Source organism: Cheilinus undulatus, linkage group 18 (assembly GCF_018320785.1).
Source record: "Cheilinus undulatus linkage group 18, ASM1832078v1, whole genome shotgun sequence".
Taxonomy (NCBI): Eukaryota; Metazoa; Chordata; class Actinopteri; order Labriformes; family Labridae; genus Cheilinus; species Cheilinus undulatus.
Genome location: NC_054882.1, coordinates 19,300,258 through 19,327,452, shown reverse-complemented (window position 1 = coordinate 19,327,452; position 27,195 = coordinate 19,300,258). Strand labels below are relative to the sequence as shown.

The following is a 27,195-nucleotide window of genomic DNA, read 5'->3' as shown; positions in this document are numbered from 1 at the left end:
TCAGTGGTTATTTTTCAGCTTGAAAAATAAGTATGGTAATCACAGCTTAACTTTACAGTGGACCATGATTTTCCTGACCTCCATGGACTCCCAGCTTGGCTGGGTCCCAGAAAGCTCTCCCCTTTATTTCCCCTTATTACTTACATGACTCCCATGTCATGACTTGGCAGACTAGGAGCAGGCAAGTCATCATCGTGGATTCAGAGAGCCAGCAGGTGATAATCTCCCCATAGCGCTCTTTCTGCTACTGTTCTCCTTAAGCTGCTAGGACATGGCAGCACACAGATGAAAGGGTTTCTATGATGTTTTAAGTGTAGATCCATAAAGAAATATGCCACAGTGCATGTTCCATTCTAGCTGTTGGTGTATGTCACCTACTAGCAATTATAATTGAAGTGAAAACAAGAAAATAGCTGTGAAGCTTGCGACACTTCAGCCATAGATGGAGGCCATGGAAGTGACTGCAGCGTCATCATTCCTGCCCATAAAAGCTGCTCAGCCAGTCAATGCAGTCTAGGTTCATTCTCTCCTTGCTGCCCAGTCTGAGCTATTTTTAGCTTCCCCTGTTGCAGCAGCGCTCAACCGCCGTCCGTCGTAGCTACCTGAATATGAGGGCTTTGTCACTCCTGTGGGCTGGAGCAGCTCTAATTCCATACTGTACTGCTCCCACCATGTCTACATCCAGGACTGCAAAAGAACCCCTGCTGTGAAAAGAATAAACACAGACTGACAAATAGAAAGAATACAAACACATGAGAGTGATGCATTATTGCACAATCACAATCAAAACACAATTTTGTTTTATTTGTTAATTTATCTGCTCCCATAGGATGCCGATGATATTCTGTGATGACACTCAACTATTCAAGACAACACTAAGTAACAAGTCAAGCAATTAATGACTAAGTAATTAAAATTTGAATTAAGGGATATTAGAAGCAAGCTCTGTTTTCTTAAGTTCACTTTGTGCAAGGTTTTACAAGGAGTTCATGATCATTAATTTTTATTCCTGCACATGAATGCACACACTGTTGTAACTAAAATACTCTAAGTAAAAGAGGGGAAGAAAAAAAAATCAGTAGCATGAATACATGTATAATTTCTTGTAATGGATTTCTTTTTTGGCTACTACAGCAGACAACACTGAAAAATGCCTCTTCTTGTGATTTACATGGATTGTTAGTCACAGACATTTTGTTAAGGTAGTCCTTCTCCTGCAGGTATACAACCCTGTGCCTATTAATTCAGCATAATATTATTCAGTATTCCCTTGCATTGTAAACAAGTGCTCCAAACGCATTCATTTGAAATGACTGCGCTGCAATCCCACGGTGCATTAGAGCTGTTTGAAAGCAGTCGTTGCTCAGAGTTCCCTGTAATATTACTGCTCTCATCTAGTTTCTCCTGAGCTTAGCTATGCTGGCACTCGCTGCACCACGTCACAAGAGTAACATAAACTTTGTTCTATGTTACATCATTCCTTAGTGGGTGTTTTTTAAGCAACATCTGTGGTCCTATGCTTTTTTAAATCTGTATTTTGTTTTTGAATTATGCAACAAACAGGCAACACTCAAGAGTGATGCAACATAAAATACTGCCGTTAAGTAGCCTCATAGTAGTGGACTAAAACCCTTTAAAATCTCACCAATCTTAGGCAGCCCAGCCAAAGATAACACATCCCAGTCCCACTCTTCTCTGCCTGTGGGCTGCTGGGGCAAAATTCTGTTTCTCAATGGGTGGTAATCTGAGGATTAATGACAGCAACACATCTGCCAGTCATGTGGTAGTGCCACACAGATGGTAGGGGATGCACACAAGGGACAGAGACAGGAAAAGGATTGGCTACAACATTCTGTCTTTCCTCCTCCGCATCATGCTGTTGCAAAGCTGTAAATGTTTTCAATCAAATAAATCCAGATTTGTGAACTAGATTGGCAGCCTCTACTTAAACGCTAGGGATGTGCAGTATAGGATTTTTTTTGCCAATATGTGCAAAGATCTGTGCAAAGAAAGACTGAGTCAAAGGAAGTAGAGAGAGCAGCAGGGAGCCAATCTGGCAGCTGTTTTAAATTTGGCTCTTGATTCAAAATATTTAGGGCTACTGACAGGCCTGTGTAGTGTCCTAATCAAAAACTTATACCTGATGGTACTCTGTAATTTTAAGGCTACTAGCTGGTTTGTACTTGTCATATTGTGTCTGCTTTGGTTGAGAGCCCTCTGCTCATGGAATTGTATACTGTGCATTTAACAGTTTGAAAAAAAGAGCAATAAAGGAAAATAAATGAGTGGAAAAACATGAATGTAGAAATACTCTAACCCTACTCTGGCTAGGGATGGGTATCAAATTCGATACTTTTTGTAGGTACGAACTGAATTCGAACTGGTAATCCTGAGTATTGATTTATGCAAAATCAAGAGTACCATATTTCGGTACCTATGCACATCCTCCGGACTGTGAGAGAGTGGAAGAGTTGGAGATTTTCAATGGCTGACCTGAACCCTGCATTGCACGTATGAAAAGCATAATCAGTAGCAGCTTATTCAGTCAACAAAGCAAGCATGACTGATGGGAAGAGGTCGAAGGTATGAAGCTCTCTGTCAGGATGGATGGGTCATATGCTTATTTTCATGGCAGTACGAAACAATTTGCCACATTCCAAATTTTTCACAGTTAATACAAATAGAATGGGAGTGCAAGATTCGGATGCGTGATGTTTTTTTTTTTTTTTTTTCCAAGATAAAGGCACAATTAATTGATCATTGTGGCGCTCTTACCCGAAAAAGTTGAAATGTTAGTGTTGAAAAAGAACTGCACAAGGAGAGAAGATGCACAGTACATGTTGTTCAAGGTAGAAGACATATTTTACTCACTTTCATTTGTAGTTTATAATATTTTATTTTGTAAAATATGATACCTTTATTTATTTTCATTTCATCCTCTTTTCATTTTTTTGCCCTCAATGGACCCCAGCACACATTTTCCAAGAGGGGAAAAGAGGGGAATAGAGAGGAATAGGAGGTAGTTGGCTGGTTTTAAATCTGTACAATTTGAAGAAAATCCACTGGGTAGTTATAGCAGTTTAGGTTTCTGATCTTGAAGTAATTTCTAAAAACACTTGGGATGTTACATTACAAATGGGGTTTGGTATTTTTTCAATATATTGGATATTTGATAGTGTTTTGGTATTGAGAAATAAATATCTTTAAATTCAGAATTATGACTTTTTTTTTAATGAAATAAAAGTTCATTGTTGCATATGCACACACAAACATACCAGAAATGGGTAATGTTGTGTACCGGTACCAGTTCACAGGTACTGGGCATCCGTACCATATCGGTTCAAATGTGAAAGGTACCAATCCCTACTTATGGCTAAAATATAAAAAACAAGAGCTGACACATTTACTACATAACAAAACCTACACAAAACAATTAATAAAATAGCCTGCAGCAAAGTAATCATTTCATGATTACCTTGTTTTAAAAAATTGGGATTGAAATTTAAACTCTGTGAATTTCCCAGCCCTATTGATATATGACATATCCTGCAAATATGTGTGGGTTAATATTTACTGGCTGTAAATAGGACAAAATATTTTTGGTCAGTGGAATAATAACAAAGTGGAAGCCACTGGGAATGACAGCAACTCAGCCATGAAGTGGTAGGCCACATAAAATGACAGGGGAATCAGGTCACCAACTTTCTGCGGAGTCAGTAGCTACAGACCTTCAAACTTCATGTGGCCTTCAGATTAGCTCAAGAATAGTGCTTAGAGAGCTTCATGGAATGGGTTTCCATGCCTAAGCAGCTGCATCCAAGCCATACATCACCAAGTGCAATGCTGAGCGTCGGCTGCAGTGGTGTAATGCACGCCCCCACTGGACTCTAGAGATTAACTTGAATGGCCTGCACAGAGTCCTGACCTCAACCCAACAGAACACTTTTGGGATGAATTAGAGCTGAGACTGAGAGCCAGGCCTTCTCGTCCAACATCAGTGTGTGACCTCACAAATGTGCTTCTGGAAGAATGGTCAAAATTCCCATAAGCACACTCCTAAACCTTGTGGAAAGCCTTCCCAGAAGAGTTGAAGCTGTTATAGCTGCAAAGGGTGGACCGACGTCATATTAAACCCTATGGATCAAGAATGGGATGTCACCTAAGTTCATCTCTGCTCCATCTCTGGACATTTTCAAAAAAACGTCTCAAGCACCACCTGTTCACCACAGCCTACAGTCTTCACTAAACCACCCCTTACACTCATCCTACCCCTCACATAGTTTGTCCATGTCTATGTGCTCCTGTAAAGCGTCCTTGGGTTTCTTGAAAGGTGCTAGATAAATTCAAGATATTATTATTATCATTATATGCGAGTCAAGGCAGGTGAACGAATACTTTTGACATTATAGTGTATATCTGATATCTGATAGAATGCCGATAATGTGCATCCCTATAGAAAACTATTTCTTTGTGACTCTCTGTGGGTTATTGTTGTTCTGTGGCCCACAGGGTATGTACAGTTTTCTTTTTTTTTTTGATCTTTCAATGTGTTAGTAACAATATGTGTGGAAAAACATAGTGACAGTACTTAAAAGTCTTTACCCTCTCCTTTCCATTTAATGTGCTTCATTTGTTTACATCTGTTGTGTTACTACCACCACCAACGGCTGACATTACAAAAGTAGCAGACACTGTGGCTGATGTGATAGGAGTCCTGTTGACTTTCAGTGGCAAAGTAATAGCACATATCCAGTGAGCAGGCAGAAAAAAGATGATCCTAACAATGCCTCTAGCAGTGCCTCTGGCTACGGGGCCAACACACACTCACACAACACACACACACACACACACATCAGTGCACACTATCTGTGTTTTGCCATCCTTAGAGAAGCACAGGAGCAGGCACATGTGTCTCCCTGAATTACTTAGGATATGCTGTGGGAGTGATTCTATTCTTGTAGGAGAAAACACAGTCAATTTTGATTTCATAAAACAACACTCTTCTTTACTGTGTATGTCTCATTCTTTTTTTTTCTCCTCGGTTTTGCTGCTTTCTGCTCATTTCCATTTTCTCTCCTTTGTGTCTGACCAGGTGGTGGGGCCGCCGCCTGCAGGTGCTTTCCGTGAGCGTCCTTCCAAACCAACCACCTTTCGCAAGTACTACGAGCGGGGAGAATTCCCTATTGCACTTGAACATTACAACAAAGGAAACAAAATTAAATGGAAGGTAGGAAAGCTGCTCTCTGTTTCAGCTGTCATGAACTGATTTATATGGTTTTTAAGTTTTATTAAGATAAATGCAATAATATGCCAAGTTAAAAAAAGGGCATTGGATTTCAGAATAAAAAACAGTTCTTCATATACGGTTACTCACAACTCCCCTTTACTCAATCTGCTTTACTCTTTAGCTGTGAAGCTGTTGTGGTGGTTCAGTTTTAGCTCTGGTAGGTGCAATGCAAACACCATTTATCGCCATCATTATTGACAAACCTGGTGGTGATGACAGTTTCTCACACATTCCGTGGTCCAATGTGGGTTGTTATCCTGTAGGAGGCAGTGTAGATTAGCTCACATGAGGCCTCCACCTTTCTCACAACAATAATCACACAACCCATCAATCACAAACTCCACTGGAACTCAAGCCAGTGGCGGTAAAGCGCAGGGGGTAATCATACATGAGTTTGTGTTTGTAATGTTTGTGTGCATGTGTGCCCGCATGTCTCCACAGAGCCGTTAGGCCCCTGACCGGCACGCTGTGTGTCAAAGGGGTGAATGAGTTCCTCATATCACCATGTTGCTTTACTTTGGCTCCCACTATGCTGCCAGCAATTCCCTCACATCGCAGAGCAGCATCCACTCTTAATGACATGTATTCATAGTAAGCAATGATAAATGAATCAAACAAATTATAGCTGTTCCCTCCCTGCTTTTCTACTTCAAAGAGGGAAAGAAGGAAGGATTGGCTGGTGAGTGAGCTATCTCACTAGTTAGCTGTCTATCTTCAGGTGAAAACACTTTAAAAGCTCTCTGTGTATGAATTATTTATGTAAAATGTTCAAATGAATCTTTGAGTTTGCAAAAAAAATAATGGATTTCTTTTGTGCTTTGCCCCTGAAAAAGCGCAGAGGAAATGTGATGTGGTGGATGAAATTGTTGCTGTCATATCTAATGCAGCTGTTATGCTTATTGATTTCCCCCCTGATACTCTAGTTATTTTTAAACCCTCTCTTGAAATACTCAATTATGCAAAACTATACCTTTTTCAGCTGGACTAGTAGTAGGCCTGGCCAATATGGCCTAAAAATCATATCACGTTATTTTTCTTGCCTTTGATGGTAACGGTATTATAGTGTGTTATTACAAAATTAAAAACAAATAATGCTTTTCAATCCACATTCAAGTGTTATTAACCCCCTTCTCCCCTTTAACAAGCCTTTGATACCATACTCACATAATGTCTAAGCATAGCAACACAGAAAAAGATGTTGTTTTTTAAGTCTCTTTAGGCGTTAACAATAAAATTATTTTAGAAAAATAACAGCCGCGGACTTTCATTGTGAAGAGCTTGACGGAAGTAGTGTGTTTAGCTTTAAAGTGGGGGTATTATGCCTTTTTTCAAGGCTTTACACCATCTCCCTGATACCCACATAGTAGCATTATATGGTTTACAGGTCAAAAAACTCCTCATGTTTCTCACACTGGCGTCCTGAAAAACCCTTATGTTAACCTTTGTCTGAAACACTTCGTTTTCGCTGCTGTCTCTTTAACCCTTGCTGGGCCTTGCGGGGGCGGTCTGTTCTGCTTTGCCGGCAGCAAGGACGAACCACGAACGTCAGGATAGCCTATTGCGATGACCTTATCAGTTTGCTCCATCAAAATCTCATCTCGGGAGAATCTCAGAGAGATTTTCAACAAACCGTTTTCATCAGTTTACAGTCAAATTCCAAGATTACTGCCGCTTACGTTTATCTTGCGGTTTAAAAATTTGCATACGTGGAGTATGGACACCCAACATTGTAACTGGAGAGTTTTTTCAGCTAGTCTGGTTAAAAGTTAAATTAGACCTCTAAACAGTTGTTTAAGCCATTGTAAAATGAAGAGCTGCAGCGCAGGGCTCTCGACAAACTGAGACCAGCAGCACTTAGCTTGTGTTAAAGCCAAGCGGCAACCTCCGGTCCTAAAAAATGAAGCCAATGCGGAAGTGCAAAAAATTGCTATACCACGAGTGTCCACTTGAGGCTGGCTGCAGGAAAACTGGAAGTTCCATCTGCACACATGTTAAACAGCCAGTTTGACACACAAAATAAACTGGTTTACAGCCTGGTTCAAAACACCAAACGTGTCTCATTAGCTAGTGTCTTATTGTGCTCCCACTGTACGGGGGGTGAATTTTTTTGTACCACGATCGTTTGGGTTATATTTAGGATAAACCTCACTTTACAGTTATTGGCACGCCTCATTTGATTGACAGATAGCTCGGCAGGCAGAGGCTCCGTTCCTGTCAACGGGAATGCTAGCTAGCTGGCTGACAGGAAGTCGCGCTTAGTGGTTGAGACCGCGATTTCAATATGGAAGCATCCACGGATTGGCTTCAAGAGCCGTTTTACTCCGCCTATTGTAAGCAGACGACTGATGTCACTCGGGGCTTGTCCAGTTCTTTCTACAGTCTATAGTTAAAGCCCAGGCAGGCTGACGGAGACACACCAACTTTGTTGCAGTACAGCCATCAAACTTTGAGAGGAAAGAACACGTGTTTTTGCCTGCTAACTGTGCTTAGTTTCAACAGCAAGAGCAGGTGACATTCGGTTCGTTACCTGGCTACACATAATACTAGAGCTAAGCGTGCTATTGACTGGACTCAGCCTGAGCTGTCTGTCACAAATCAACTGCTCTGCCAGCTGTGGGAGAGGATATGCCTAGAGCGTGCATCACAGCACAATGTAGGCATTTAAACCGGTGATGACGGTGTTGCAAAAATCCATTCCGTGGCAAAAATTTTACCGGTGACGGTATTAATACCGGTTTACTGTCCACCTCTAACTAGTATACTTGTTTTCATAGATTTTCACAGATTTCATAGGGCCCTGTAGGGGCCAAAATTCATTTTTTTCCGTTTTAATTTTTTGGAATTCTATTTTTTAATCTTTTCACTAATTTTAACATAAAAAGAGTGTCCTGTTTATGTAAATGAGTAAAATGTTCACCACAGTTTGGATAACCCTGATATAGAATAATTACAACCAGTGAAACAGTCAGATTTTTGCAGAATTACTAGATACATTCATGTTTGTAATCACAACCTAACTGATGTTTATAGTGTAAATGAATAAATCCTTCAGAGAGTGACAGTAACTTAATAAGAAAGTAACATTAAAGTTAAATGGTTGAAAGTAAACCTGTTACCTAAATGTTCTTTACTCTCTCAGTCTGTAACAGTCCATGCAGTTTGATGCTGCATTGTGTTCTACTCCTGACTGTAACGGTTCTTTCCTCATCTCCCTCCATACATTGCTGTCTGTCCGTCTGTGTCATATCAGACTGCTACGTTAATGTGTTTGGCTCGTTAAGCAACCGAAGGGGACTACAGTATCTACCAGAGGAATTATTATGAGCTAGTTGATACTTGAATGTAACATCATTTAGACAGCGGGACTCTGTAAGATCTCAAGTCCGTCCAACTCGAGTTTGAAGCCTCCGAGAGGTGAGTAGGTCTTCAAGTTGTGACTTCAGCTGTATGCCTCACGCACAAACACACCTCTCTCTCTATGTGACTCTGGTGTGGTAAAATAACTTGAAGCACGGATGACTTTACTTGAAGGTGCAACATTATGTACTGCCCCGTGTTGAGCTACTCGATGTTTGCCGGTGTTTCGTGCAGCTGCTTTGACATGCTTTGTATTGTGAGTGTTTGTGAAGTGAGGCACACGTTGTGCCACGCTTCAGTGTTCCCCTGGAACATATTCCCCAGATATAGATTCCTCTTTCTAAAACAACACAGCATTTCAGTCAAATTAATTAAATTTCTGCAATTTCTGTGATTTCCGCATAAAAGAGTAGATTCCGTTTTTATTGGCCAATTCTGCGATTCTGTCCGCGATTCCTTTAAAGCGGATTTCATAGGGCCCTACACTAGGCAAATAATTGTGGCCTATTTTATGAGTGAAGCCTGTTTTTATGGAACAGTGTCATTCTCAGTGGAGGGAATATATAATTCGTTTCTCCCAGGTGCTAATCAGCACAGGTATAGTTATTGTACGCTTTTTCTGTGCACCCTTTGAGTGGGTTTATACAGTATGTGGCTATAGTGAAACAGAGAGTGTAACCATGATCAGAATAAGTGGAGAGGGGTTGCTGCGTGTTTGCACTGAGCTGCCCTCAGGGCACAGGTTCAAGACGGCAGCTCAGGATCAATCCCAGTCTGAGAGCTCAACCCCCCTAGCAAATAAAAAGTCTGAGGAAAGTAAAAGAGAGGGAGTCTTTCGGAAAGAAAAATAAATGGTGTGTTGATTTAGTTTGTGGACTGAGTACTCCAGCACCAACATTGTGTGTTTTTGTGTTTACTCGATTTGTGTTCATTTTGACTGTCTGCATTGATGATTGTGTGTGTTCAGGTCAGGAGTTCAGCTTCCCTCCTGCAGAGATTCAGTCTGTACGTGTTTGCCTTTGTGCTGAAGCAAACAACCATTGAAACCAAGAGACAGACACGTGGGTCTGATTGAATTTTGGAACTATGTACTGGTGCGCCTTCATTGATGTAACAACTGAATTTAAACCTAAACCACTGAAAGTAAGGTTGTTAGGTCACTCTTGGATGCTTCGACTTGTCGAAGATCCATAGTAATTTTTTAAATGTGACATTATTTCATCAAATTTCATTCAAAAATGTTCGTCAAATGCACAAAGCAGTTTGATGGGATCACACTCACACCTGCCTGCTGCACACTCTGAAGAGGAGGAGAGAGAGGGCTGCAGGCTGAGATCACTTTATGCAGCAACATGCCTGTAAATTAATGCATGGAAATCAGTGATAATACTGTTTGAAACATTATTTTAAGAGGGATGAATGTCCAGATCTTGCAGACATCACCTCCAACATTGTCACTTGTTATTTGCACATGTTATTCCAGTATTATGCTGGGTAAGCCTCGAGTGGAGACTTGTAAAGGATTGACAATTATTTGGTAAAACGCTAAAGGAGCAGAATTATATCTGGTGTAACAATTACAAAAACAGTTCTTTATCTGCCTCTAACACACTCTACTCTGCTGAAAGCAGTGTGTCTGCACCTCACCACCTCTGACTCTCAGCTAAGGATGTCACCTGTCCCTTAAAATACGGAATCGTCCCATATTTGACAGTTAAATGCAGCATCCCGTTTTGAATCAATACAGGACACACTTTGTTCTGTATTTTCATCCACATCCTACTCTGCCACTGATTGGTTAATGCTCGTTGCATTTGTTGGTTGGATTGGTCTGCTAGGACAAGGAGCCAATCAGAGGCAGAGGCTCGGGTCTTTTCTTGGCAAAACGTGGACAGAAAGGGGGGATGTCAGCTTCAAACAAAAGCAAAGCTGGAGCATTTACAGATACATGGTGGTGAGCAGGAGAATCAAACGGCAAAAGTGAAAAGACAAATGCATTGTGTGCTTTCTGTGAAGCACAGTAGCCTGGCAGATATTAAAAAAACATACAGACATTACTACAAGACCAAAAAGAGCCAAACTGTGGTGTCATAGTTCTTTATTTCCTAAACACCCCTGAGACTGATGCAGTAATAACAGCTTTTTAACTCTGCTTTGATGGGAGTCCCATTCATGGGACGTCATGAACCCTAACAAACTTCATAAATTGGGAGTTTTTCTGTCAGTCTGTGAGCTCTTCTTAGTTTGAGAGGAGAAGCAGCACAGCGGCATGATGTGCCTGCAGTTGGCATGTGTCCCGAAGTGAAGACAACTATGATATAATTTTAGCCAGTCTAAAAAACAGTATTTTCAATGACTCAAACAGTCGTTAGAGAAAAAGATGACATCCCAAATAATTTTCATGCAGATTGAAAAAGTGTTTCATAATAATGTAAAAGTTTAAAATATTTAAAGTATCATGTACTTACAGATTGATCCCTCCATTCAAATTTTGTATAATGTAAATATTATATATCTTAGTACATAAAATGGACAGATTACAAATATTTTAGTCTAAACTGTGCTCACATTGCTGTTTTAAGTTATGATTAAAAGGGGAGGACAGACTGAAACAATAATGTACTCAATTGAAAGTGCAGTGTCCCTAAATAAAATTTACTTAAGAAGTAAAACGGTCGGTAAATCTACTTAAGTATTTTTAAAAATCACTTCAGTTAAAGCTTATTTACAGGACATAGATAGTTTTGATATTGGAGGGGTGGGTTCAAAGGTCAGATATGACCTTTCAAAACAACAAGAGAATGAAAATCTCCAGTGAGGTCATTTAACTGAAAGCACAGCTTTGAAAATAAATTGCAGTGTAACTGAATATTTGGATGCTTTAGAAGTCATTCTCTGTGTGTTACTGACTGTCTGGTGGAAGCATTAATCAGACAGCTTGCTACTTTCATGTGATGGGATGCTTGGACCACCATTTTTTTAAATTTAGTTTCTTTTATTGTACTTAGTAACAGATGCTGTGTGATATGACAAAACTTACAGTTTTCCCCTAAAAAGTCCCCTTGTTAAACCCAGTTAAAAAAACACTCAAAAAAATACAAGACACCTAAATAATAGAAGCTCACTTATAGTACGAAGAGTGGTAATAGTGGTAGTGGTACTGGCACCCTATTCCTCTGGCCTGTGATGGTTGTGGCCCTGAGGAGTGTGGCAAGTGGCAGCCCTATTCTCAGCAAACCGATATTATAAAAAAAAAATGTTTGCAAAATTTGCACATATTGTGCGAATAACTGTTCTTTTTACCCTGGTGTTTTAGAAAAAATACAAAGCAGTTCCATGGAGGTGAGTTGCAGCTCTTTCCAAGGACTACATCTTAAGTTTAATTTTCATTTAAAGCCATCCATGCCCACTCACACAGTCAAGATGGAGAAGGGGAGGGTGAGTGAGCATAGATGTAAACTAAATAGTTTTTGTTCTCCATTCTACTGTTTGTCAGCTTTGGAAGATGGTCCATACATTCTGTTTCTTCACAATCTGAGATTGTCCTATCAGGCACCCCTACTTCAGGCTATGGCGCTGACTCTTGGAGGGTCCCACACATACCAACAAATGCACTAAAGTAGTAATTCAAATCAATGTTGATATCATCAATATTGGGTTAGGGTTTTTTTTACCTAGATGATTAATGGTAGAACAAAAATAATCAATTTCTAATTATCTGTATTTATGTGCAGCTCTTACCCTATATCCAGGTTTAAGATGTCCTTTGATTGGATACATTAGTGTTGGTGAAGCAAGCCTTTTCCATGAGTGTCAGGTAAATGATGCTTTGCACTTTAAAACAAACATGGTCAACTCTGTGTTTACAGTATGCATGAACCTACAATAGTGAGATATATTTTCTTGGAAAGCATACAGTATTTGTTGAAAGTAAGAGTACAGTAAGAAGAAGGTTTGGCAGAAAATATGAGAGGTCTGTATGACAGTTAAGTGTAATCCTTGGAACCTTGCAATTTTATGTGTGTGCCTGTGTATGTGTGCTTTCATAGTGTGTTTGAGTCCATATGCACAAGGGAAATGCAAGTGAACTAAATGTCAAGGGCAAGTTAAAAAAGCGAAGGTTGTATCTGAAAGGTAATTTGGCTCTCAGAGGTAAAAGCCTCAGCTGTAATGGCGCGCTCAGGTAAAAGCTCTACACGTATGGGGAACATGTGCGGCAGATAGATAAGAGAGAGACGAGCGAGTTCCTATCCCTGTCTGTGTGTATTTGTGCTCCTGTGTGTTTGTATGCTTGCGTGTGTGGTTGAGTGTGCATCACTGTGTATGTTTGTGCATGTTTTTGGCCCCAGCTATAATGTGGAAGCCAAAGGCCTGGAACAGCACCGTAATCTACTACGATCCCCAGTGCCAAAAAGACAGAGGGATAGAGACAGAGAGAAAGAGAGAGAGATAGAGAGGGAGAGATGGAGACAGCTCCACAGGGACCCAGCAATCAGGAGACATGGCAGCCGCTTGGCTCTCAGTTATAATGGATGAGCTGAGGTCTTCCTGCGTTCCCTGTGGGGCTTGGTTTGACTCTCCCATCTCTACCCTCTGCTGTGCTCTGCAGGCTTGCTGCCAAACATCATGGTACACATATGCATGCATACCTCACATGTACTATTCACCTCCTAAACATCCTTGTTTATTTCATTTCATTGATCGTCTTTCTGCTTTATCTTGTCCCCTGATCTCCTGTTTAGCTCTGTGTCTCCTGCATGCTCCAGGTTGTTGTTTTGTCCTCTTTATAAATCCTGACTGTCTGTGTCTGCAGGCTGCCAACCTTCTATGTTGCCCCCCCCACCCCCACCTCTCCTGGCTCATGTACTTTATCTATTCCCTCATGTCCTTTTACAGGGTCTGTCTGGGGGCAGAAGCAAAAGGCATTTTATAAAAATATCAATGCAAACTTGATTTCTGTACACCCTCCGCTACCACAGCGGCCTCGGTCGGCAGAGGGGGCGCAGCGATGGGGGGTGGGGGGGACAATCAATTAATCTGATCAAGCGCTTTAGGAAATGGAGAGCGTAAGCGCTCCTAGGGGACGGATATCCATCTCCTTGGGATGATTGAATTACGCACAGAGTGAGAGTTGGAGAGGAGGGAGGGCTAGAGAAATGAGGTGGTTAGGGTGACCGAGGATGAGGGAGCTTGTGCTTGAGAAATGCAGTGGGAGTGTGCGCTTGATACAAGAGAATGAAAGATAGAGGGATACAGAATAAAATAAGGCAAGAGCTTGAGTGGCTGGATAGAGATGAGGTCACTGGATAAACAGTAGTGGAAAATTATTTCAGTTCCTTCCTCTCTCAGGCCAGCCATTTACATTTTTATGTGTCATACCTATGGCTGATAACCCCTGTTTTTGACAGCTATATTACAGGGCAGGGGTAAATCATTTTGCTTTGGAGTCTAGTCAAAGCTGAGGACTACTAGAGACAGAGTTGTCATTTATCCCACAGTAAATTATTGTAAAGGCTGTATACAGACCAGACCAGTAGTATGGAGGAGATTACAGTGATGGCCTGTGGAGCATTCATGGCTTTCTAGTCTCATATCTAAATGGAATTAGTTCTTAAATCATAGCCTCAAGCATATGATTAGCAGGGTTATACTGAAATACTGTGTAAATAAAATCTCTTTCAGATAAATAAAGGTAACAGAAAACATACAGTGATTAACAAATGTATTAGATCACCTGTCATAAAAACAAGAAAAAAAATATTTTTGAAATCTTTCAAAAACTTGTTTCAACCTTAAAATCTTATTGTTATTTGGCCAATCAACTGAAACAACTACATCGTCCTTTTTCACACATAATAACCAAAAAACGTAATATTTTGCATGGCCTCCTCTCGCCTTGATAGCAGCTTGCATTCTTGCTGGCTTGTTTTTATGGACTTTTCCACAGTCTTTTTGTTATTGAGTTTTAAAAAGCTTCTAGCTGTTCCCACAGATTTGCTTTAGATGAAACTTTTGTGCAACAAATCTTTGAATCAAAAAAATCCCAAATTTGTTCAGTAGGATTCAAATCTGGACTTTGACTTGTCTAGTCCATCAGTTCCAGAACTCCAGATTCCTATTTCTTGGTCACATAGTCTGTGCTGTCACAGCTTTGAAATATGCTTGGGGTCATTGTCTTGTTGGTATCTGAATCCATGACCAATCACTTTTGGTCCAGAAGGGATTCCATGATGCTCTAAGATGTTGTGGTAGACATTCCTGGTATGATACTGTGGGTTTCCACCAATCTGCTCATGCCGTTTCCACAAATGGAACCCCATAAGATAATGGAATCTCCTCTGTGTTTCACTGTGGGTGCAATCCATGCGTTCTCCAGCTTTTCTGTATGCATAAACATGACTATGCTGAACGAAGAGTTCAAACTTGGACTCGTCTATTCAGAGTGCCTTCTTTCAGTTATCAGTCTATTGTTAGCGCTTTCTGGCAACCCTAAGGAGTTTCTGGATGTTTGCAGGCCTCAATAATGGCTTCTTTGCAGCTTTTCTTCCCTTTAAGCTCTTAGTCATCTACTTATGGTCATTCTGGAGACTTTCTCAGACTCTGATCTAGAAATCACTACCTGAAGATCAGCAGTGGTCTTTCTTCTGTCTCTAATACTTAAAATCTTGAAGTGTCTGACATCTGCTTCAGTTAACTTGTGTTTCTTGCCTCTTCCTTGGTTCATTTTGTAAGTAAAACTCTTGGCAATTGACCCCAAAGTAGGGCTGAACGGTTTGTAAAAATAATCTAATTACGATTTTTTCCCCCAAATATTGTGATTGCAATTTAATATGCAGTTATTTTAAGGTTCCTCATCTTATGCGTTGTTCAATGAACATTCAAAATTTGCAACAGGCCATATTGAAATTTAATCTAATTTGTATTTACTCCAAAGCATACTTGATCACACTGTGAGAACACTGTCTTTTTTTTAGTTTAGTTTATTTTGGTCACTTTAAACATGTAAACTCAATTACACTGGTGAAGTGAAACATTTACAAGTGGACAAACGTTAAGTTAATGCTATTTCTGCATTAACACCAAACAATCGACAAAAAGAAATACCAAACAGGACCGAAAAGGTGTAGGCTCCACCCGTCGCTTATTTCACCTTCCCTTTTCAAATTCATCTTTTATGCAGCTTCTTTTAGATTTATATAAACAATAAGATAAACATAACTAAATACATATTCATCACAAATAGACCCTTTTTCTATTGTTTATGAGCCTGATCACTTTTTTTTAAGCAAAACAATGGGATTTTTGATTGTTTTATATGTTTTTCTCCAAACTTCTGCACAGCAGTATTAATTTTGGCAGCTATTTTCAATCTTTGTCTTAGTTTAAGTCTTAAGATGGACTGTCTTTTAGTTTCAGTCATATTTTAGTCATTTCTATCCTTCTTAGTTTTAGTTTAGTATTAGTTGAGGGAAACTCAAAACATTTTAGTCTGGTTTTAATCCATAATAAGTCCCCACATTTTAGTCTTTACCTTTAGTCCAAGCATTTATTTTCTTGCCTAAATCTGGTACCAAATCATGGGACTGTGTTTTCTGCACCCTTCCAAATCTGGGGTCCCTGCAGCTGAGAGGCAGGATAGCTACAGCTGCATTGTTTTTTGACAGATTTACCCACAGTGGAGAAATATCACGGATTTTGAATGTCCAACAAAAATGACATTACATTTTAGTTTAGTTTTAGTTCTCTTGACAAAAACTACACTTACTTTTTGTAAATTTGAATCATCACAGATCTATTTTTGTTAGTCTTAGTCTAGTTTTTGTCATGGAAAAAGGCTTTAGATGACCATTTTTAGTCATAGTTTAAGTCGACAAAATTGTCGACAAAACTGCCACACAGTAAGTAATGTATGGAAGTATTAAAGAACAATACATCATATGCAATGATTTTGCATATGATTTTGTTCAATGCAATTTACCATGAGGTTTCCAACACAGTTTGTGATAAATGACAACTCCTATGAATTTATTCTCATGAACTTGTTCTATTTCCATATTTTCTATCATAACTTTTACCTTAGTATTATTTTATCGATTTCCAAATATCATGTATTTAGTTTTATTAACATTTAAAGATAATTTATTGACACTGAACCATTGTTTCAGAGCATCCAGTTCCTTTACCACTGTATCCAGAAGCTGATTCAGGTTTTTACTGCAAAACAAGTTTGTGTCATCAGCAAACAAAATTAAATTAAACAGTTTTGACACATTGCAAATATCATTGATGTACAGTATAAACAATTTAGGACCCAGCACTGATTCTTGTGGGACCCCACATGTAACATGTCAGACTTGTTTATTTGCACGCACTGATGTCCAGGTAGCTGCTGAGGCATTTGTGTGCTATTCCTCTGATTGCGTATCTTTGTAGTTTAGACTGTAATAATTTATGGTCTACGATGTCAAATGTTTTTTTTTAATCTATAAAAATACCGCCTGTATATTCTTTATTGTCTATTGATGTGGAAACTTGTTCTTTATATACTGCTAGTTTCAGTTTTGATTGACTGGTTATTTATATTAAAGTGATCTGGATAGCCAGATTTCACTGTGCTGTTTTTAATTATGCTGTTTAGCACCTTCCATGTCCCCTGGATGTCATTTCTATGCAGTTCTAATTGTTTATTAAAGTAACACTTTATGCCTTTCCCTGTTTGTCTCAGAGACCATCCAGCATCATGAAGTGCTATAATGTGGACTCTCGTCTTCAGTGAAATCTTGATGTTTTGAACAGGAATGAGGAATTTCAAACTGAATTCACCTTGCTAATTTAGGGCAGCTGTGACATAAACCTTACATTGGGTGGTGGTCTAATAAATTTGTTAAGCATTGTACACTTACTAATGTAATGACACTGTGGCCAGTCAAAAGCACTGCAGCATCTCCACAAAAGCTGTTTCATAGAATAAGCAGCTTCCGCCAGTGTTTTGTAAGTAGTAAAATATTGTGCGGCATATTGCTTGGAAGCGCACTTCTCCTCTCCTATGCCACACTTTAGGATTAAATGGCCCTCTCTACTGCTGTTCAATGTGTACTATACCTTCTCTTTTACTTCATGTGAATGATTTCTTATCTGCTCTGAGCACCAGAGCTTTGTCAGGGAACCTTTGAATAGACAGAATAAAATGGGGTTAACCATGCGTTTTCTCCAGTTCCCTGGCTGAACGCTGGATACTCTAGGGGGATAGTTCTGTGTCATAAGGAAAAAGATGAAACACAATAAGGGGAGAGAATATGAACAAGCCCCCCTGGGCTTTCTCTGAGAGCAGAGAGAAGAGAGAAGGAGGGAGTTTAGATTAGAGAAGTGGAAAAAGCACTAGGCATCCTCACTTGAAAAAAAACAAGAGATGAAGGAGGAGGAGGAGTAGAGGTGAAAGGAAAGGGCTTCCAACAAACAACACTGGCTAACCATCAAGGCCTGTATGGGCTCCCTCCCTGGAGGGAGAGAATTGTCGAAAGACTGCTGGGAAGAAGCCTGATGAGCTGCACCGCTGCCATGCTGCTGGTGAGACTTCAGGAATGGAGGGACTGTCAGAGTGGAGGCATCCAGCAGAGAGAGCTTGTCTGCGGATCTTGAACTGCTACACCGCCCGCCGCCCTCAGCCATTATTCATAGCAGACGAAACACCACATGAAGTTGATGACGGTTGTTTAGCCCGCAGGCCTTCCACTCGTGCTGTGGTACAAGACGATTATAAAAAAAGGATTTTTTTTGAGAAACTGGAGAATCACTTGAGGAGCTTTTATTTCTGGAGACTTGTGAATCAATAGAAAACTGGTTATGTTATTTGTTATGTCTACAGGGGCGTTGCACAAAATCCTGGGTCCTGGACTCAGCTATTCTGTAAGGGCACATCATTGTGGACAGCATGGTGAATTCTGCTCCCCTTTCCTCCCAGTTGTTAGGCACTGCCCTGTCTATAACACAAAGTGACCAAACTTCTTTCTGGCTCTGAATTAAAAGAAAAACGTCTGTTCATTTGTCTTCTTCAGCAATAGTGAGATTTATCTGTTGATGTTGCACACACTACACGTTGACAGAGCTTCATTCAATGATTTCCCTTCAGACCAATCTGTTTCAGTTTATAATGATGCGAAACCTAGTACTTCACATGTACTAGGTTTTGGTCAGTGGAACACTGCAATCTCTCAGCATGACATCCACATGCTCCGTCTCTCTCTTACTTCTCTTCCTGGTCCCCTTTGGCTCACTTCCTCCCCCTGGACATCCCCTTGATCCCAGGCCTGCCCACCATTGTCCCAAACTTCCGACCCCAGCTGTTTCTCCTCACAGCTGGCTCTCCTGTGCAGATGGCGATTAAAACAAATGCATGCAACATACTCTCATAGGAGAACCCAGGACCGCAACTCCTCATAGGCAGATGGGAGAAAGCTGTGAATAGCCCAGGGTAAAGAAGGGAGTGCGAAGTGATAGATGACATCACAGCGAAGGAGACTGTGGAAGGGGCAGGGTGGAAACCAAATTAGACAGAGACAGAGGACAAGACAGAGAGGGACATGGCTCGTCTGCCAAGGCTACAAATCATGTCCCCTGAATGCAGCAGCAGCGCTGTCACTCCTCCCTCCCACAAAATAAGCCAGAGATCTATTGATTGGCACTCGTATTTGCTGGCGGGCTCCAGCTCAAAATGGAGCCTTTAATTAACTTAATGGACCGGCTGCAGCTGCGTGTGAGCCAGTGAGGGAGGAATAGAAAAAGATAGATAGAGGCAGGGAGGGAGAAAGAGCCAACATAAAGTATAAGTGGGGTTAACTGCAGACCCCCTTTAACATCAGTCAGGATGGACGTGACAGACTCAAGGAGGAAGAAGAAGGTGAGACTGAGTGGGGTGATGTCCTCTCAGTTACTAAGCATTTACCGCACCCAACATCCTCTGCTCAGCCTGCTTTAACCTGCTTACTGCTTTTTAAAAACTTTTCTCACCAATAACCTTTCAGTATACATGAGACATCTATGAAACATAGTGCCTGATGTGTGTTCAACCAGCATTTGCTCATTCAGACCAAACACCAACAGGGTTTTCCTGCATGTCTGTGTTGGGCTGCCTTCATGCCCTGCTTTTAGTCAAAAATCATCCCCCAAAATGTAAGTCCCCCGCCGGCAAGACTTCAGTTTCTGCACTCTGCTGCTGTTACCCCTCCCCTCTGCACCATTCTCATTCCTGTCCACTCATCCATTCTGTCAAAGGTTAATTGGTTTGGAAATGATTCGATTCATTCTGGACGTTAATGCTGTTATCATGCTTTTGTTAGAAAAAAGGAGAAAGAAAAACTACCCCCCACATGCACTTAAGCCTAATTTAAAATAAAGGGGTAAAAGAAAAAAAAAATCCAATTTAATCTTTTTTTTCCTTCTAACTCTGGCCCAGGCTTGTCCCCACAAGTCTTTTCCTTTAAATTATGGCAGAATTTCATTACCTTGAAAGCTTTTCTGCCCCCTCCCTCTGCTCCCCTCCCTGTCTCCAATACTTTGAATGGATCAGGACTAATGTCTTTCTTGTAACCTCAAGGTCGGAATATTTGGATCCGTGGAAGTGCTCAAGGGTCCCTGTGATTAATGCACTGTACAAAGTACCTTGGAAAAATGCAGTGGCTGATGGCTGCACAGAGTGATCAGTTGTGCACCAGCCTACACACACACACACACACCCAGTGATACATGCACACACAACTACATACTTTGGAGGTAGTCGTGGATAGAGGTGCCCCTGTCGATGCCCTTGATGTGGATCATGGGAGGCATTCATATTCAAATAGGGTTACCTAGAGGCCTCTCTCAATTCCCCCCAACAGTGCCTTATAGTTCTTGCTTCTCCAAGGAGCTTTCTGCCTTTCTGTTCACAGTATGTTACATCTTTACTTACACACACTTTGTTGGAAACTACCAGGCTATCACATTACAGCTGCTTATAGGACAGTGATTTACATAGGACATATAATTCCTATGGAGGTTACTTTATGTTAAAGTGAAGTTGCATAGCATAGCTTTAGCAGCCTTTTTTCCATTTACATTTTATAATGCTAAATTAGGTGGCAGTACATTTCATAAACACACCATTTTCCTAACTTTGGTATTTGAAATAAAATAGCAAATGCTGTGTACTGCTGTGGACTTGATTCTTTTTTTTTTTTTTTTTTTTTTTTTTGCTGACACAGCTACAATGTCTGATAAAATGTGAATTCCTCTTTTTCTGTGGCCACCTTGCAGAGGTCCTTGCAGTGTCTGATGTACATACTGTCCATGCCCTATTGATCACAGACACAGAGGCCTCTGTATGGAAGTTGTTTGCAGAGCTGCAGATGCTATCTGCACTTTTGTTAATTATTTACATTCGGTTCCACAAATCTGATCAATAGTTAATTGAGCCAGCGGGAGCTGTCTGAGAGAAAAACAAAAACTGTGCAGAATTGAGGGACAAAACACACATTTATTTATTTATTTATTTGTGCTCTCAGCACAAATGCACTTTCAGATCACTCTCACTGGTGTTTACTGTTGTATAGTTTACTTCTGTTTGCAGAAGTACTGACCATAAGTAGTTTTATGATTTGCTTGATGTGCTTAACATTTGGCTTTTTCAATGAAATTTCTCTCAGAAAACATAAAAACTTAAAGTCCCTGTAAAGTGAAGAAAAAAATTGTGTCTGAACACAACCTTATTTCAACTATATGTTGAAATAAGGTTGCTGTAAAAAAGAAAAAAGTTTGGAAGTTGTTCAACTTTTTGTCTGTTATGGTTTAATTGGGCAGGCAAAAATATTAACCCATGACATCCCCAGTCTTGATGGGAAATTACTCTGCCCACTATCTCAGTACAGTTTGTTGTTAGCTGATGTCATTGCCTTCATTGAAAGTTAACAGCCAAATATATGCCAGGTTTTCATTCATTGTGATGTAAATTTTCCAAATCTACCAGTTACAGTGGCCTATGGGTCATCAAAAGTATCATAACAGAAATATTTGTACCAGAAAACAGTAAATTTAATCTCCAACTTCTGTCTCTCTGCATTGGCACAGAGCGCTCTGATCAGAAGCAGTTTTTAAAATTTGAGAGGGTCATATTTTTCCTCAGTGGGTGTGGCTTTAGTCTTTCAACTGACACACCCACAACATCCGAGAGCAGATTTGCCTCATTTTTGCCTCATGATTTTGAAGCTTAATTTAATAAACATAGAGACATTTTCATGACTCAAATTTGGCCTGCTGCGCTAAAAACGGAAGCCCATTCATACAGTGGCAGCGAAGAAGAATTAGATTTACAGCTTATAGCGCTAACAGTTAGCATGGCTAAATGAAGCAAACCATAAAGTTAAACCAAACAGTATCAGATCGGTGCATAAACTTATGGACTTGCCGATACTGATACCTGCATTTTAAGCAGTATCGGACGTATTTCCGATACTGGTATTGGTATCGGAACAACCCTACAACAAACCTAAAATAAAGATTTATTTTCACTTTACTGGGACTGTTAAAAGTTGTATCATGGCATTAAGGCAATATAAGATGTGGATTTTGTTTCCCTCTTAAAACATGTAAGACTAGTTTCTCCTTCACCGTTATTGTTGGCAAAGCTGATACCAGAATATCTGCCACTGTTTGTTGTTATCGGTTTGTGAGGGAGAACTGGCATTGGTTTTGTATTTTTCCGTGCAAAATTGGTGTCAACGGGCACAGGACTGAAAGACAAAAGTAGGAGGCATTAAAGTTACATTTCAGACTTGTAGTTTGGACTCAACACCATTGGGGTCTTGGGGACTCAGCAATATTGATGTTTAATTTTTCCGTGTGGGTTCTCGGGGGGTAAAGATAAAGGTTGGGAACCACTTCATTAGGACATGGTTCTGTATTTTAGGAAAAAACTTAGTGAAGCTACAGAAATTCTCATTTCTAGACTGTCTTGTCCTAATAAGTGATATGTGAATTGTTTTTGAAACTTTCTGTGATTTTATTGGATGCTATGGGCCTTAGTATAGGTCTCTGTAATACATTAGAAAAGCACTTTTCAGACAGTTGAGTTCAGCTGGATGACTTTCAACCAAAGTGTTTTAATTAGGGAGGAAAAAAGTCACACCATCAGAGCAGTTGACCAGTGAACTGATACGTGCTTTATCTATAATAAGAACCGTGGCAGATGGGAAAAAATACAGCTTGACCTTAAAGAGTCCACAAATTGCAGCACATAGAGAAGCTTTATTGCCACAGAGAGGTTGCAGAGTGCTTCATCCATAGATGAAAATAGCAGCAATAATTACTGAGCTGTCTGTGAAACAAGTCATGCCTGATTGTGACATTGAAAATGCAGATCTGTCATCCACGACTGAGGCTCCACCAATGAAACGAACACAGATTGCCACCAAAACATACCAGTTAGCCATGAGTAACTGTCATTTTATCAAGCTGCAATACAACAACAACAACAACAAAACAATTGATCCCTAATAGAGTGGTGCAGGAATAAGTCTTAAAACACGGAAGTGAGTTAGCATTTTAGCACATCCAGATTCCTGGTCTGAAGGTCTATGGGATTTTTGAACGGGTTTTCGGTTAAATGTCCAAAATAGGGTCAGTGGTGAACACAAGCTCAAGAGAGTTTAACATTTTAAGAGTTTATCCTACAACATAAAATACATCTGAAATGTGCCCCACCTTTGAGTTGTATATCTTTTTATATCTTAATAAAGTCATTTGCTAAAGGACAGCGAATAAGGATTACTACTAGTCCTACTGATCAAGTCAATCTTTATTTTTATCTTTTTTTTTTATCTATCCAGAGCTTTATGTGCATGTAAAGTAGCTCAATGGGAGATGTAACTAGCCTGTTCTGTTCACATGTACAGGAGGCAGAGGTGTTATGGTGGGTGACCTGTTGTTGGTAGCAAACATGCTTGCTCTCACGGCTGAGTCTTGCACTGTATTAGACTGAATAGATGATGGTCATAAGTCATATACTTCACTGTAGACACTGTCCCCCTACCTTGCTTAAACCACCATCTTGTGGAGATCCATGTAAACCTTTATAATTCTCCCAGTGCCATGTTTGACCAACAAGTGAGTTCTATCAAGGAAAGCGGGAGTCATTTTTGCGTTGGTGAGAAGCGCTCTGACATGAGGTTATAGTCAGGATAGAGTACACAACTATTGTACTCCAGTAGAAATAGATGTACTCTGGTTAAAATGTACTTTAGTAAAAGTACTGCGCTATAGATCTACTCAAGTAAAAGTAAAAAGTATTTAATGGGGCGAAGGTGGTCTAGTGGTTAAGGCGCGCCCCATTTAAGTGGACAGCCCAGGTTCAAATCCGGCCTGAGGCCCTTTACTGCATGTCTCTCCCCCTCTCTCACCCCTGTTTCTGACTCTATTCACTGTCCTCTTCTATCAAATAAAGGCTCAAAAATGCCCCAAAATAAACCTTTAAAGTATTTAATATAAAACGTAAGTACTGTGTAGCTACTGGGGAGTTGTCCACTCAAATCTGATCTTTCCTTATTGGCAATAACAACAACAGAACAAAATTTCCAACTAGGTTGTTCAGGTTAAGTCACACCTCTGTAATAGAGTCAAATAAACACAAATTGACAGTGATAATTAAACTGCTAAAGAGTTAGATTTAATATTTTACAACTTGACAGCACTGCAGCAAGTCTAGAAAATCTGTGGCAAGATGGGTCTGCTCTGGAAGAACAAACCAGAGGGTCAACATCATATAGAGACAATTCTTATGTAGAGTATGATCCATGTGTCCTTTAGGTACACTTTAAGTCACAGGAACCCTAACTGAATGGATAACTCTACTCATGGTGCAAAGGTGTCTCATGTCAAAAACAACAATAATCCAACAGAAACATTATCAAAAGAACCCCAGCGGGAATCACAGGCAACATCCAAAGACAGCAAAACACATTTGATACACATCCAAACAGTCTGCCCAAGAGCATGATGGGAAACTCATCCCCACAGGTTTGAAATCACAGAGTTGCACTAACAGCAGTGGGTCAGTACTGTCAATAACTCCACTACTGAAGACTTTTTACTCTGAATGGAGTTAAAATTACATTTTGGGAGTTAAACCAACTCATAAATGTTAAACCTTTATCTGTACTTTAGTTTTGCTGTTTTGGGATGTGATGTGGAATCTTTTTCCTTCTATGTGCAACTGTGTAGTCAACAGAGGTGGAAAAAGTACAAGAGTCTTGTACTCAAGTAAAAGTATTTTGGTTAAAACTGGCTTAAGTAGAAGTAAAAGTATTGGTTTCAAAATGTACTCAAAAAGAACAAGTACCCAAAAAATTACTCAATTAAAGTAACTTGAGTAAATGTAATTAGTTACTTTCCACCTCTGGTTATAGGTGCTGCCAGCACTAAAAACAGCTATGGAACCACGTCCTAAAGTAGCAGCTCCTTTTTAGTGATCTGAGCTGTCTCATAGTATGTTCTGGGTCTTAGCTTTAATGACATGACACATCATGAGTAGAAATTCATCTCATCCTTTTTATCCCCATTTTCTTGTTGGTGCTGCCCTATGCCATTGTTAACTGACAAACGTGTCAATGACTAATCTGCCTGGATGTTCGACCACCACACCTTGTATTGGCTTTGGTGTTTCCTTATCTCACTTCTGTTTCCAGCCTGTCACTGATAAGAGAAAGGGAAGGGAGGTGTATGTGTAGAGCGGGGATGAAAAGAAAAAGGGAAGGAAAAATGAGAATTTGAAATAAACACAAAAAAATTGAATGCTGTTGTGAAGGATGAATAGCACTGAGTAAACGTTCAGCACATTAGTAACATCCATCTATTCCTTACCCTCTTGTGATTAGTCACTTTTATTTTGATTTGTGTTTTTGTGTAAATAAATTGCATGCACATCAAACACACCCGTCTCTTTTTTTCAGTGCGAGGAAGAAGCATCAGTAATTTGTGCTCAGATGGATGAGCAATAAAAGAGGCAAGCAGCAAGGTGCCAGCCATGACTCCCAACTTCAATCTGAGTGTGACCTGACCCAGCAGTATTGCTAAATCTGACTCGTTACATGACAGGGTGCTCTGGCTCACCTCGCCTCACTGAGACAACCTCTGGTCGCAATCTGGGTGTCTTTGTCAGCTTGGAGCAGCCCGGCCCCCAGAATCGCTGAGGCGGTGTATTTTTCTCTCCTCCTTCACTCAATCTCAACCCCCCTCCTCCCTTTTTCCTCACTACCATCTACAGATCAGCATTTTTTCTCCTTGCTGCCGCCCATTCACACTTCCATGGACCAGAGGTTTTCTTGGCATCACAGGGCTGTAGTCTACAGATGGAAAACCCCCCAGATCATTAGCAGCTCATGCACACCTCACTGTATCCCTCTCACTGACCTGACACAGTCAAATTGATGCAAAAGAGGGAAACATGGAAAAGAGGGGGGATTATGAGAGAATAAAACATACACACACAAGGGCTTGATTAAGTGGTCTTTTAAATGCGCCAGTGGATAGCAATTCAGCAGCTCTTTAGTCTCGGGAGAACCTGTCTCAATTACCCTAATGAGACCCCGGCTTCCTGGGAAGGCTTTTGGAGGCAGAGAGTCCTGCAAGGCTGTACAGGAGAGGCTGGGGGAGCAAGGGTCTCTAAGTGTGAGTGTCTGTGTATGTGTGCAAGAGAGACATGGATGCCCTGTGAAGTTAAATGATGCATGCCGTGTTCCCAATGAGCCAGTGTTCGCTGGCGGTCTGACACACAGTGACCTCCCAGAGTGCACATCACTTTCTCATCTGTGCTGTCAGGGAATGGCAGTTAACCCCACTGTGCCCTGAACCTTGGCCCTTGCTAAACCAATACATATCTTCAATAAAGGCCTAACATGGAGATGACAAGATATGTCGGCTTGTACCTCTATCCTTATTCTGCTTAGAGATGGGAGAAAGAAAATTAGAATTTGAAAATTTTGTGAGTAGGAAAATCCCGAAGTGGTTATGAGCTACCACTCCATAACAGTGAAAGTCATGCTGTATCAAATGCCGTATGTTATCTTGTATGGTAGTGTGTTTTCGTCTTCTTGAAGGAAAGTAATACAACCTACACCATATCTTAACCTTTCCCTCAACAAAACACACAAATGTGCCACAATGTACATTGTTGTGGAAGCTATCAGCAGTGTCATCATCACCATTACCCTCATGCATCCAGCATTCCCCTTCACATGACATTCCATTAGCAATTCAACACAGTCACTCAACACTCTGTGGCCTCTCAGGAATATATGTCAGTCTGAGAGCAAGAGACTTTACAGCCACTGTTATTCATACAACTCAGTCTATGTTTAATAGCATATATTAGGCCTACAAATACACTCTGTAAGCTCAAACTGCAATTTCTGTGCAGTTTTTCATCACATCTATTTAAAGTAATAGAATGTGTTTTTTTTTTTTGAGTAAAAAGTGGATACTAATTGTGCATGAAATTGCATTATTTTTCATTGCACTCTCTTGCT

The 27,195-nt window shown here is 40.3% G+C and overlaps 1 protein-coding gene across 1 annotated transcript in view; it reads left to right on the top strand.

Annotated features, from left to right (window-relative positions):
* The window catches only part of pacrg (PARK2 co-regulated), a 215,631-nt gene that overhangs the window by 32,653 nt on the left and 155,783 nt on the right, over positions 1 to 27,195 (top strand). Inside the window, exon 2 of the mRNA XM_041813342.1 lies at positions 5,093 to 5,227. Within this exon, the coding sequence (XP_041669276.1) occupies positions 5,093 to 5,227 (135 nt within the window). The remainder of the gene's footprint in view (positions 1 to 5,092; positions 5,228 to 27,195) is intronic.